General features: G+C 43.6%; 1 protein-coding gene across 2 annotated transcripts; it reads right to left on the bottom strand.

Moving 5' to 3' along the window:
- Positions 1–354: 354 nt before the first annotated feature.
- coq8ab (coenzyme Q8A, genome duplicate b) lies at positions 355–13,154 on the bottom strand. Of its 2 annotated transcripts, none has more exons than XM_048975521.1 (15): positions 12,970–13,154; positions 11,101–11,265; positions 10,303–10,659; positions 10,064–10,130; positions 7,594–7,668; positions 7,171–7,293; positions 5,694–5,779; positions 4,980–5,120; positions 4,690–4,771; positions 4,128–4,221; positions 3,424–3,565; positions 3,030–3,137; positions 2,879–2,944; positions 2,448–2,534; positions 355–1,798 (listed from the first exon to the last, which is right to left on the bottom strand). In XM_048975521.1, exons 2-15 carry the CDS (start codon positions 11,248–11,250, stop codon positions 1,505–1,507), a joined length of 1,872 nt encoding a protein of 623 aa, XP_048831478.1. In that variant the 5' UTR covers positions 11,251–11,265; positions 12,970–13,154; the 3' UTR covers positions 355–1,504. The 2 variants fall into 2 exon arrangements, with proteins under 2 accessions (XP_048831478.1, XP_048831477.1); XM_048975520.1 differs by having other exon boundaries at positions 10,303–10,668; positions 12,970–13,151.
- Positions 13,155–13,313: the final 159 nt, after the last annotated feature.

The following is a 13,313-nucleotide window of genomic DNA, read 5'->3' on the forward strand; positions in this document are numbered from 1 at the left end:
GATTAAATGGAACCCATGAGACAGTAGAAGTAACTGTTTTTTAAAAAACATTTTGAGTACAGCATGTCTTAAAAGCGGGTACTTGAGCTTTGTGATCTTTGGTGTCAACTACTCAGTATTTAACACGGGCGCAATGCACTTGACATTTGCGCTGCGTGGGATTAAGCCTACTTACGTGCGATTCCAGTTGCGAATTTCAAATTGTGGAGATCATTTATCTCGCTGGCATATTGCCTTCTCGCAACGCGCGAGTGACATTTAGGGATAATACGGCGAGAAATATCAAATCAAAGTTTATAATGATATTAATACATCTATAAATACATAGACTATAACAAACAAAATCAAATAAGCTTGAGGCAGAAAAGTTAAAATATTTTTATTATTGCTAGATTTATAGCTTTATGATTAATGTAAATATATCAATTCACACAAGATGGATGAGAATGACAATTACACAATCATTGCATGTGACATTATAAAGCCAAAGACTAGATTTGCCCCCCCCCCCAAGACCAGTGACAAAACCATTTATTACTGTTTTTAAAATACAGTGCCTCTTTCACGCAAAAGTATAGGGAAACATGGCAGAAATAATAAAAGATATCATTTGTTACTGAGATTTTTCTTTAAAAAATACATATTATTCCCTTTGTGTCTGGTATCAGCATTAGCACATAATTATCACAAACACAACTAAACCATGTACAAAACATGGCGATGAAACCTAGGAGGTTGAAGGTAACAACTCACTTTATTTAACATCAGAACAAAATTTTCATATAATTTTATTTTTTCCGCTCTTTGCCGAAGGACATTTCTGTTTAGTTTTTGCTATATATCTTTCAGCATATAGACAGTGTCCCAATAAGCTTTTCAAAAATAACTGCATTTTAACTTCTCTCTGCTTAGAGATCTATAAGTAAAATAAACCTTTATAACATATCTACCTGAAAAATATATGCATCTACAAGGTCATGTTTACATGGAAAGTACAAAAAAAAAAAAAAATAGCAATTTAAGCAAAACGTCTGGAAGCCAGAAATGACCAGAATGCTCTGAGAATTCACAGCTGGTTGATGGCTACCACCTTCATTTACGTCTCCTGAACGTGTGTTTGCTTTGAGCCGATCAGAGATGGCCTCCCTCGGCATCTCGCTAGAGGAAATTCACTGGCCATTAGACCATCCAATTACTTTCCGTCATCGCTGTCATGTGACTACTCACAATTGATTAAAACCGCACACACGTAACTGGCTTATACATCACGGAGTCATCGCATTGATTCAGATCCTTCCTTTCCTGCTGTGGGCATGTACTCGACAGCTAAAAAGCGACCTACACACGCAGCCCTCTCCGGGCCATCTTATACTGTACCACCTGACTCAAAACTGCGTTTAGGGAGAGGGACATTGTGTGGGAGTGAGGTGTGAGATGCGGAATCCAGCAGCGGGTCGGTTAGCTTGAGATGCCCAGATCCTCAGGATCACGGTGCCATGTGACATCACTGGCTGAGCTCCCGCTGCCGCTCGTCCCAGTACTTGCTGTAGGCCTCCTGGAACATGCCCTTGCAGCGTAGCTGGGCTTTGAGCCGCGAGCAGATGAGGAAGGAGCCGCCCATCTTGCGGTGGAGGGAGTAGGTCTCCTCGGGGGGCGGGGTTAGCCGCTGCCTCAGCATGACCGGGATCAGGCTGTGGATGTGCTCTGTGGTGCTCTGGGCACCGAAGTCGAAGGGCTCGTCGGAGGAGAAGGCCTCGCCCAGGATCATCACAGCGTCCACGTGGGCGTTCTCCATGGCCTACGGGGAAGGCACCCGCTCTCACAGCTCGCTCAGAGGGGGTGGGGCTTTACGCCACTCCTCTAGTTCTTTCCGAAAGATGGCAAGGCGATAACCTGCGAGGCTTAAGCGCTCATCTAAATCGTCTTCTTCCACATTTAGCTCTATATTTTACAGGAGCAGTATGGCATAATTACCGTGGGAACAGGTTCTACAACAGGGTCTCTCCTGGGACCTGAACCAATCACCTTCTGGTTGCGAGCCTATATCTATAACCACTCTGTTGCTCCATATTTAACTTCGCCTGACCACCATGGACCGTACTGCCTACCCTGTACGGTTTTGCAAGCGTGAGAAGAAATGAAATGTAAAAAGGACCGAACAAGGCAGAGACAGAAATGGCCGCCTTTTTAATTTGGGTCTTTAAACTTAAATAGAAACCAGAGGTTATATTGGGCATAATATTTTCCTTCTTGGCCTCCTTAGACATGCAGGGTTGCCCGGAAGTGTATTCTGGGAAAAAGTGTGTAAGGAGGGCTAACCCTAACCCTATTGACACTGAATTTGGTTCAAAGGTGATGGCGGTGAGGCCAATAGAGTAAACAAACGAGTAAATCATGGACTGAAATGATTACATCCGCTGCCCAATGACCTGCCTCCAGTCTCTTACCTTTGACTCGTAGCCTGTGAGAAACTTCATTTCTATCGACTTTTGAAGCACTCTGTCCCGGTTCCTTTCCGCAGCGGCCTTGATGATCTGATGGAAACATAAACGCATGCAAGACCTCTAACTTTTACGTGAATGTTCAAAATAAACCCATCAGCCTCGTGACCCATCCAGAATTGTGAGATAATAAAATCGCCAAATCAGCTACTCATGCGTCACTTAATGGCTGTTACCCAATGAAAGAGAAATTTACTTTAATCCCATGAATAAAGGGTTTTATACAATATAATATTTTATTTTCTAAAAGTCAGTAAACTAAACAATGCAGTGTAATTTTTCTAGTAAACATACTATCAAATTAAATTAATTATCGAATATAATGTAAATTTGCATAATCCTACTACGTGCAAACTACATATATCAAATGGCTTTACCTCAATATAGACATCTGTGAAACTCCTATCAAAACCTCTGGTGGCACCAAAGTCTAACAGAGCAACCTGATGCATAAAGAACAGATATTTATGGTGAATTTCAGCAAACATGATGTCGACCAATTCATCAGCGCTGACAGAAAATACTCACCCTGTGCGTCTGCGGGTCATAGAAGAAGTTGGACCAGTTTGGATCAGTCTGCATGTACCTGAATTCAAACAGTTCCCTCAGGCAGAGGATGAGGATGTTCTCACAGATCTGCAGGGAGGCAGAGAAGCTCAGTTTACGGCTCCTTCGCAAGAGCTTACAGAAATAAGAAATGAATATGTAAATCCTGCGAATAAAGTAATGATGGAAACCAACCAACGTTATATACAGCTGAAAAATTTACGTTAAAAAGTCAGATCACTCATTTGCAGTGTGAAAACCTAAAATACAGTTACAGTGAGCCTAAGACAGAGCAGAACTGAAACAACTGTAACCACTGTGCAATGAGCCAAAAGGAACAACAGTACTGGAGTTCAGTCACAGCTGGAGCTCTTACCTCGTTCTTAAGCTCCTGGGAGAGGTCGTCAGCCTTGTCCAGTGGAAAGCCGGGCACCAGCACCGTGGTGAAGACGTGTTGGCCGCAGAGCTCATCCACCACATCGGGGACGTAGAGGAACGGGTGGCCCTCCAGCAGCTCTCTGGGGACATCCCAGAATGCAATGCTGCCGGTTAGGTCTGGTGCCTTATGCTAGCCGAAAGACGTCAACCCAAAGGCGAGCTACAGGGGACAAGCTACTTTTTTGTAGTAAACACGTGTCTGCTGTGCATCTCATTGTGAGCTATATGACAATATAACTGAATCTTTTTGTGGTGTTTAAATCACTAAATAAATACACACCAATCATATCACTGGGCAGAAGACACTGCCGAGGTGCTCGTGCCCGCCCCTTCTGTGCGGTGATACGATTGGTGTGTGGAAATAGTTCCTACATTAAACTGCTCACTACACAGTCTGTGGATCATCTTGAGTAACCGGGTCATGATTTCTGGTAAGAGATGCCGCTGTTGAATTTTAATAATACATTTTTTTGCCGCTTTAAACACCACAGTAAGAATGCCGTTCACTCCCATTATATTCGAGAGAAGCCTGACATTTCTATGGCCGATATCGCAAAAACTAGGCAACATCTTAAACATATATTGTGCAGTTTTGGGGTGCAATGCCCCACTTGGGGGGGAAACTAGTTCTTCCTGACTCACTTGAACGTTTTGGCACATTCTGCCTCCCTGACATAATCGCATTCCAGTGCCAATTCCCGGCTCATGACCTCAATCAGGTGCTCAGGAAACAGCCCTGCGCCGGGACAAAAAGAAGGGGCCCATTACCCCACGAAACACAGAAAACATTTTGAACATGACGGCAGACATCATTTACATAAAACTGATTTATGTGCCATGGGAAGGGTATTGAGGTTTTGGGGGAGGGGAGAGTCCAGGGGGGGAGCCTGTTAATGTTATGAATTATGCGTTTGCTTTGTAAGGAATGGGCAGCGACAGGCAGCATCGGTCAGCCTACTGACGCCTCCTATTTTGCTCACTTTTGGCATTTTAGCATGTTTCCATTCTCTCAGTGTTTCATGGCTGTGCTCAATGTTCACCTTTATTTTTCAGTAGTTCTAAAGTGTTATGAGCATTGACCGGAGGGAGCTACGAGTATTCCCAGTATTCCCAGTCACAGTCCAACGGTACTCGTATCCGATTAGTGAAATGGTGAGATATACACAGGACTCTGATCTTAGTGATGAGAATTAGGGTACCTGACCTTCAGGTAAAGCATTGCTCATACTCAGTACGGTCATGAGGTTATCCACATCACTGGTGATACTCTGTGCCACACCAGGGTACTGCAAATTATGAGAGAAGTAGTCAGTCCCAGTTTACTCTACAGTCTAAAATCTACTCTGCTGTCTACTCCAGAGTCTAGTACTGAACTAGAGTACTAAAATTTACAGTCTACTGTACTGTTTATGCTACAGTCTACCAATTAGCACTTGATTTTTAAACCCGCTCTGAGACCAAAGGTGAACTATCTGAAACACGTATGGTTCCCACCTGGATCTTCATGGCCACCTCTCGACCATCCTTCATCCTGGCCAGGTGCACCTGACCAATGGAGGCGGCAGCGAAGGGCTTCTCCTCAAAGAACTCGAGCCTGTCCTTCCAGTCGGGCCCCAAGTCGCCGTTGATAGTTTTCTTTAAGAGGCAGAAGTTAGAGTAGAGCAGACTGGTACATGGGAGTGAAGCATCCTTCAAGTGGTCTTCTTTATGAGGGAAGATGATAAAATGCACGTGAATTCTGCCAGTGCCTTGCTACTGGAGCTAAAAAAATAATGACTAGCGTTTATTTGATTTCACTCTTGAACATCTGGAAAAAAATGAAGAGAACCACAGCACAATATTTTGTTTCACTCATTTCTCAGTTAATGGGTGTGTGTCTGTGAATGATATATATGAATGATTTAAAAACGCAGATTTAAAAAAAAATATATCGAGTGATCCGTTATTTTTTTCCAGAGCAGTATATTATTGCAATTTTATTATAATAATTAATAAAGTGCAATAACAGATTGCTGTCTGTTCAGAGATAATGAAGCAAATAAAAGTTTATAAAAATTATCCATGAAAAAAAAAATGCATATTAAGCTAGCGTCCCTGACTTTTGATTTTGAGAAGTGTGTAGCTGTCGAAGCCAAACGAAAGCAGAGCAGGACGGCTACACATGGGAACCGAAAGGAAGACTGATGTGAAAGGACCGAAAGGCGATACCATCATCTGCTTCATGGGCATGAAATCCGCACTCTGCCGCACCCGATCAAAGATCTTAGCAAGCTGGGGATTGATGAAAGCATCATCTACGGGAAAAAAGGCAAAGGAGCACAGACTTAAGCATCCTTTGTTTTTGGTACCATGATTAAAGGAATTTCAAAGCACATGCAGGTCTGTCTGTATTGCGTACCACCAGAATACTATGTACTGAAATGCAATTTTTTTTTTTTTTAAATGATTTATGTCTTTTCAAATTTCTGAAATGTCAAAAACAGGAACAATACAGACCGACAAGCTAAAAACTAAATAAAATATAATTAATGACTATGCCATATAAAGTCACTTTAGGCCACAGATCATGCCCCCCCCCAGCAACTGAACTTTACCTGACATTAAGTTATTATTAAGTTTCCAAATCTATTTTACAGTGCTAATATTTTTCGTTGTTGGTCTTTCAAGGTAAACTCTGACAGATATGCACCAGTGTATTAAGTAAACGGTTTCGAACACTCATAACAGGCCAGCAAAAAGAGATGAGATTTAAAAAGAGGCTCTCAGCTGCTTTGAGAGGTTGTGTTTTCCCCTGCCACATTAATTGTTTACAGGAGTACGTTTAAGAACGCTTTTCCACACAATGAGGCATGTCGGCTTGGCGACTGAATTTAGCCTCGCAGGTCAAATGGCAGGCGCCTTATTTTGGGAGCTGGCATCTCCGAAGGCGTTCCTGGTCCGTAAGGAATGGTGGTTGTTGCCTGTCAATCATATCAGCAGGACAATGACCGTGCAGTTTAGCTACACAGAGCCATGAGTGCAAGAATTTCTGATGGTGCAGGGGGGGAAAAAACACTACTTGCCGTGTACGAGAGCAAATGGTAACAGCAGAGGTCTACCGTGTAAGGAAATTACGCCCTTGTGCGTTCGTAGCTGGAAGCGCTTCGGGTGTGACACGTGGCCGCTTTAGTAAAGCCTAATTGTCCACCGGGAACCAAACTGACCCAGAATGAAAATGAGCAGGACGACCGGCCAATTTTTCACATGCTGACGGATAGCTAGCAGGAATAACCTAGAAAGAGACTGTGACAGTCAAGGGCAATAGCGAGGGGGGGGGGGCATTTGGGGTGGGGGCAAACAAGGTGACTGAAACTGAGCAAGTCGTAAGGCACAGGGGAGTGAAAAGGACTGAGAAGCGATTAGAGCTGCCGCCCATCCCTCATAATATGGGAGGATCCCGTAGTGGAACGTGCTGCATTCTGTATTGTACAGGATGATGGCAGCAAGGCTAGAAATCATACACATCTTGTATATATTTTAGGTCGCAAGGGCCGATTTTTACGAGTCCAGATTGAGGTGCTACTGGCGGTTTAGCAACAAGAGGGTAGGACCAGAGGATTCGCACTCAAAAAATGATTCTTTTTTGTTTGATCGAAGGGGACCCCGTGTAATGATGAAAGCGAGGCTGAGAAATGGCAGTTCTCACCTTGGATGCTCAGCATCTGGCCTAGCTTGAGGGCCGCTCCGCGCACCTTGCACAGCGTCCGCACGATCCGCTCCACATTGGCCTCCGACAGGAAGGGGCTGTCCAGCACGGCTTTTTTCCTTCCTAGGACAGAAGCAGGAAAACCTTGAGAAGGGTCTGGTCGCAGAACACTGGGTGACTCCACTAGGAAGACTGCCACCGTGGGGACGGAAATCACATGACCATGATATTAAGTTACTTTTAACAAACTATATAAAAAATGCTAAATTTAACGTTAAGTTTTTTTTTCTTAGGTTGCAAATAAAGCAGGTAAAACTTCAGATTTAATAACTACTTAACTACTTTAAAATATCTGAAAACAAACTAAATGAACTTAGCTACAAAAACATCATTATACTTATTAGAAAGAAGAAAAAAACGCACCAGTTCTGTCCTCTGCCTTAAGACTCTGTTTTGCTACTTCAGCAAGAGCACCGATGCCAAGTCCCACTGCCAGGCCTGTGGGATTAATCCAAACATCCAGTTTGAATACTAACTACACAAAGATCACAAATAAATTCAGAACAGAAAAGACAGAATGACTGAAATAAAACAACCATTACTCCGCCTTTAAGAAACTGTGACAACATCATATCGTTCAAATATTTAAATATGCGTATTTGTTTAATGGCTCAAATTTTTTTCGGAATAAAAACGAAATTTTATTTTAAAAGAATTTGCTCCGGCAAAAAGAGTATGATCACCTCTGTACCGAAGAGGCTGCCAGCCAAACAAACTGAGGGATTAGATACTAAGCGTGAACTATACACAGCATGGAAGCGAAAATACAGGAGGCCCCACAGGTGGCAGCCAAGGTGAGGAGAGTGGGGGGACTTTAGATCCAGTAAACACCCCATGGGGAGAGTGGGCATCAATCAGATATGCAATCAACTCGACCGACTTGTCCCCATGATTTCAATAGGGCTACACGTAGGGGGGAAACAGGGAGTAACATGATAGCCCAGGCAAAGACCGGCAGCAACGGGCCACCGAAGATCACCTTCCTCATTGGCTGTTTGGGGATATTTTTGTAGTAGTTTGCACCATCGTGTTTTGAAAAGGCAGCTGTCAGCCGCTTCTGTAGTTTCTGTGTCACCATCAACAACAATTACGATAGCAGCCTGGCCGTTTTGGTAGGGATAAGCATTCCCTGCTGTGTAAATTCAGCGCTTTGCAGAACGATTGTCAAAAAGAGGGAATCTGAAGCGTTGTTTAGGGAAATCGCTCCCTGGAGACCTCATCAACAGCAGGTGTTACAACTCACTTACAAAAGTGAATTTTATAGCAAAACACATATAGCATAGGGCGGCATGGAGGTGCAGTGGTTAGCACTGTTGCCTCACACCTCTGGGACCCGGGTTCGAGTCTCCGCCTGGGTCACATGTGTGTGGAGTTTGCATGTTCTCCCCATGTTGTCGTGGGGTTTCCCCCGGGTACTCCGGTTTCCCCCCACAGTCCAAAGACATGCTGAGGCTAATTGGAGTTGCTAAATTGCCTGTAGGTGTGCAGGTGTGACTGAATGGTGTGTGAGTGTGCCCTGCGATGGGCTGGCTCCCCCCATCCTGGGTTATTCCCTGCCTCGTGCCCATTGCTTCTGGGATAGGCTCCGGACCCCCCGCGGCCCAGTAGGATAAGCAGTTTGGAAAATGGATGGATGGATGGATGGTGCTTACTTATGACAGATTATGAATTATTACTGAATAAGACTGCTCAGTAAAAGTTGCAGTACCTCACCTATCTGCTATACCTCAGCTCATTTTTTTACTGTCCCCCGCTTGTGGAATGGGGGGGGTTGGGGTACTGCGCCTCGTCACCGTCTTTCTGCATTTTGTGACTGAACAGATGGCGTCGTTCTTCATTTTAAGATGCCTGCTGCAGATTTAAACACCTTTCTGAACAAAATCTTTATCTGTGCCACAGCTGCCGAAAGCGGAACTCCTAATTAGCTAGTAAGAGCCTGACTTGTGGGTCTCACTCATGTTTGTACTGTTACTTTAGGTCCCCATGTCTTATAACTGCAAACAAACAATGGTTCTGGGCCATTATGCAGGGGTGGATCCCGGCGAGGCAAAGATGGGCAATTTCCACCGTTTTTACACCACCTAGGTTGACATATGTGACCCATCACCACAAAATGAGTCTTATGGATGCAGTTCTACCAGTGCGACTTAAGACTCATTTTGTGGTGATGGGTCACATATATGTGCCCGAGGAAAAAATGAAAGTGGGCGGTAAAGTTTTCTTTTTCCACATGGACTTTGACTGGCACAGTTTCGTTGGATATGCGAACCAATCATCTTCAGCCAATTAATCTGACATCATAACATTTTTCTATTTATAGCAGTTATTGGCAGAGGTGGACATTTCAGCTCCAGAAAGTATAAATCCAAACCGTGATTTTGTTTCAACCAACCAGTTGAGTGCTCTGTGACAGTAACTCTTCATAATCAACTGGTTGGTTGAAACAAAATCCTGGTCTGGATTTATACTTTCTGGACCTGAAATTTCCACCTCTGCCAATAACTGCTATAAATAGAAAAATGTTATTGGTGCACTAAAGCTGTTTTAGCAGCGAATACAACACTAGTTAAAAGCTGGACACACCTACATAAAATCAACTGTTAACTCCTCAAGGTTATGTAAGTGTTGTATTATCTCATGACCAAGCAGAGAGATGGAGTTCTGTGGCAGATGACCTGCCCCCCCACAGTCACCCGACCTAAACCATACAGAGCTGCTCTGGGATGAGTTGGATCAAAGAGTAAGAGCAAGGCTTCACCTGGTGGCTTGTGCAGGCTTATACTTGACCCTCAAAACATACAACTAGCCAAGGTCACATGTGACCAAACTTTACCTCCAAAATTTGCCAGCCTCCCAATACGAGTGACGGGTACTTTCCGTTCTCGGGCTGTTTCACTCAGCTGAGAGAAAAAAAAAAAACACAAAACAATTGAAAAGAATAAGAATGATACGCGACCTATTATATGATCGTTTTCATGTACGTGGTGAAAAACACACTTAATTAAGGCATGATACAAACTTGCTTTCAGTTCAACTAAAAAAGTGAAAATAGAATTGAGGGGAAAGTGTTACCACTTGTTTGTGCTGTTTGGAACTGCTCGTTTTGTCTTCCTTCGTTTTGCCATTTTCCTTTGCAGCAAGTCCATTAACTGACGAGTGGTCTTGATGGAATGAGCGGGGCTGCCCTAAAACCTGCCTGTTGGGGTCCTTGCAGCTTCCAAACATCTTCATGCTATGTTTCCTACTGACGGGGACGAACACCCCAGCCTGCAAACTCACTGGTCTTTCACTGGGAGGAATACTGTCCCTCCACATCACATCGTGTTTTATCATGGAACCAATCTGATCGAGCTTGGCAAAGGCTTCTCTGGGTCCATGAAGACAGTGCAAACGGTTTCTCTCTGGTCCAAAATCAGAGGCATGCCAGTGCTGGAGGTCCTTTCACAAACAGAACAAACAATTAACTGGAATGACGTTACAGGTTTGATTTAGCAGGGCAAGAACTAAACGTCATAAGTTTTCCAGTAATTTCTATATACTGAAATGCAGAAAATGTACCACTACTGCAAAATATTTTATTAGGAAGCTCTTACATAAATAGATAGGAACTGAATTTTTTCCAACTCAAAACTAGATATGTATGCTAGTGTTTGAATGTCAGCGCTAATGCAACAACCAAGAAATATTTGCAACATAATTCTGGCTAAATCCTATCAGTTTGTCAGAAGACTCTTGTGATGCTAGATTTATCCTTTTGATATCATGTAACTATTTTTTTCCCCTTCATTTTTGACTCTGCAGAGCAGGTCTGGAAGTTTCCTTTTCTGTCCAACGTGCAGCACAGAGCCCAGCTTTAACCAGTGATCTTACATGAGCCCGTGATTTGTGAACAGGCATGGGTGTCCCGAGCCCGGCTGTGGCCCGGGTGTAGCGGACCGGCTGTTCACAGCGCGCGACGCGGGGCTGCGTCTGGGTGACGGCCAAGCTGAGTCGGGCCACCTTGCTCATCAGCAGGATCATGTTCCACTGTTCCACCTAGATGAGTGTGGGGAAACCCCAGGCACACAGGTACATACATGCACACATCACACCACATCACACCACATCACACCACATCACATCACACCACATCACATCAGAAACTGAGCTGACTGGTGGCTCACAAAATTCAGAAATGCAAAAAAGATCAGGAAAATGTTACACAGCCTTTTAGGTTCTGCCATGTTAAACAATATACAAACACATTAAATGTATTCAATATTAAACTGCATGAACTTGTTAAAAGACAATTGTGAATGGCATTGGGGGGGGGGGGGGGTCACTCTGCTTAGTGCTGTTGAACGCTACATGATGACTATGGACAATGTCATGTGTCCCATTTACTCGTACCTGGATTGTATATTACTTTTCAGAGTATATGTGACTCATAATAATAATGTTTTCCTCCCAAAATATTAAAAACGTCCTACAGCATGTACACAGATCAGCGCCGGTCCTAGTCAATGTGGCCCTAGACAAGCATAACTTAATGTCAGGTAAAGCACAGTGCCCCCTGTGCGAGGCAAACTGGTTGACAAGTCGGCACCTCCTCAGAGCCTGGCGCCCATGGCGACCGCCTATGTCACCTACTGTATATGCTTGACCGGCTCTAGCACAGATTATTCGCCTGGTGGCTGGGATTAACGCAGAGGAAAAACACCGGGGCTGCATTCCGGTCAAGGCATTTACCAAGGTGCCAGGAATGAGCTGGCGCTTTCGGATGAAGCCAGTGACTGCTGATAAGAAAAACGCTGCACACGGAACAATGTATGCAGTCTCAGAAATACGAGATATGAATTAGACCACGAGCCAAATAGGAGCACGGCACGGCGTACAGTTAAAAAGTGACCACGGCTGTGCGGGCGTATTCCCGAATGCCTGTCTAATAATACGTTTATCCACTGTCAACAAAATGGTGAAAAAGAAACACAGATTAAAGTTCAAGCCGAATGCTACGCCGCTAAGAAAGCCCAGCGTTGGTGTGTACAAACGCCTGCTAATTTAAAACCTCAAACTCAAAATGTTATCTTTGGTCGAAAATGTCTGAAAATAAACAAAAGCTGAGTATGTACTTCTGTATTTAAACATTGGAAGGCAAAGACTTCCATTCATACTAAAAAGTGAATGCAATAACTGCCAAATAAATATTATATTGCTAATTGTTTTTAACAATTAATTGTAAAAAGTACAATTTTGGACTTAAACAATATTTCCAGATTAGGACAATTACCCAATATGAAGACAGTTGCAATTAAAGTTCCTAAACAGTAATAAAATGGGTTGTTTTCGACTCCTTTTGCAAGTGAAACGCTCATTAATAAAGATCAAGTTTTCACTTTCTCATAACCGACCAGCTCATCAGCCAAAACTTTCTTGAACAGCGCGCAGGCTTTACAAGAGCCTCCTGGATCACTTTGAAAAGCACCCAACGCGCAAAACAAGTTTGCTTGACTTCACTTGAAGTTCACGCACAACGACCTCTACATTGCATTTAAAAATATACATATATACCCTACATTATTGTAGCCTATGCAAAACAGTTTTAGTATTTATTACAAATACTGCGGAAAAACATCCATGCAATAAATTCTCTGAAAATGTCTACATATATAAAAGAAGCCCGTAAAACCGCAACACTGGAAAAACACGTGTTTTAATAGATTTAGAATACTAAATCAATTACACGACCTACACACTTACCGACAGGGCTGGTAACCGACACACTTTGGAAAGTGCCTCCTTTGGCTGTCGGTATGTGTCTTACACCATGAGGTCAAAGCTATTATTTACAAATTTGCGCGGTGCCACATTGCCCTGCGGCTTATGGCCCGCCTCAGCGGATCGCCGACTGGCTGCGCTCCCTCCGCCGCCGCGCCGTTACCAGCTGACTGGTGCTTAGCGGACCCCTGGCCGCTCAATCATCGTTCAAGCGAGTTACAAGTACGGTCAGTATTTAAATGGAGAAAGCATAGCTGAACCTGTGCCGCCTTTAAGTAGTGTAACATTTTTTTCCGGTCTATAAACAGTTATTTCATATATACTTC

This window comes from Brienomyrus brachyistius, chromosome 14 (genome assembly GCF_023856365.1).
Source record: "Brienomyrus brachyistius isolate T26 chromosome 14, BBRACH_0.4, whole genome shotgun sequence".
In the NCBI taxonomy this organism is placed as follows: Eukaryota; Metazoa; Chordata; class Actinopteri; order Osteoglossiformes; family Mormyridae; genus Brienomyrus; species Brienomyrus brachyistius.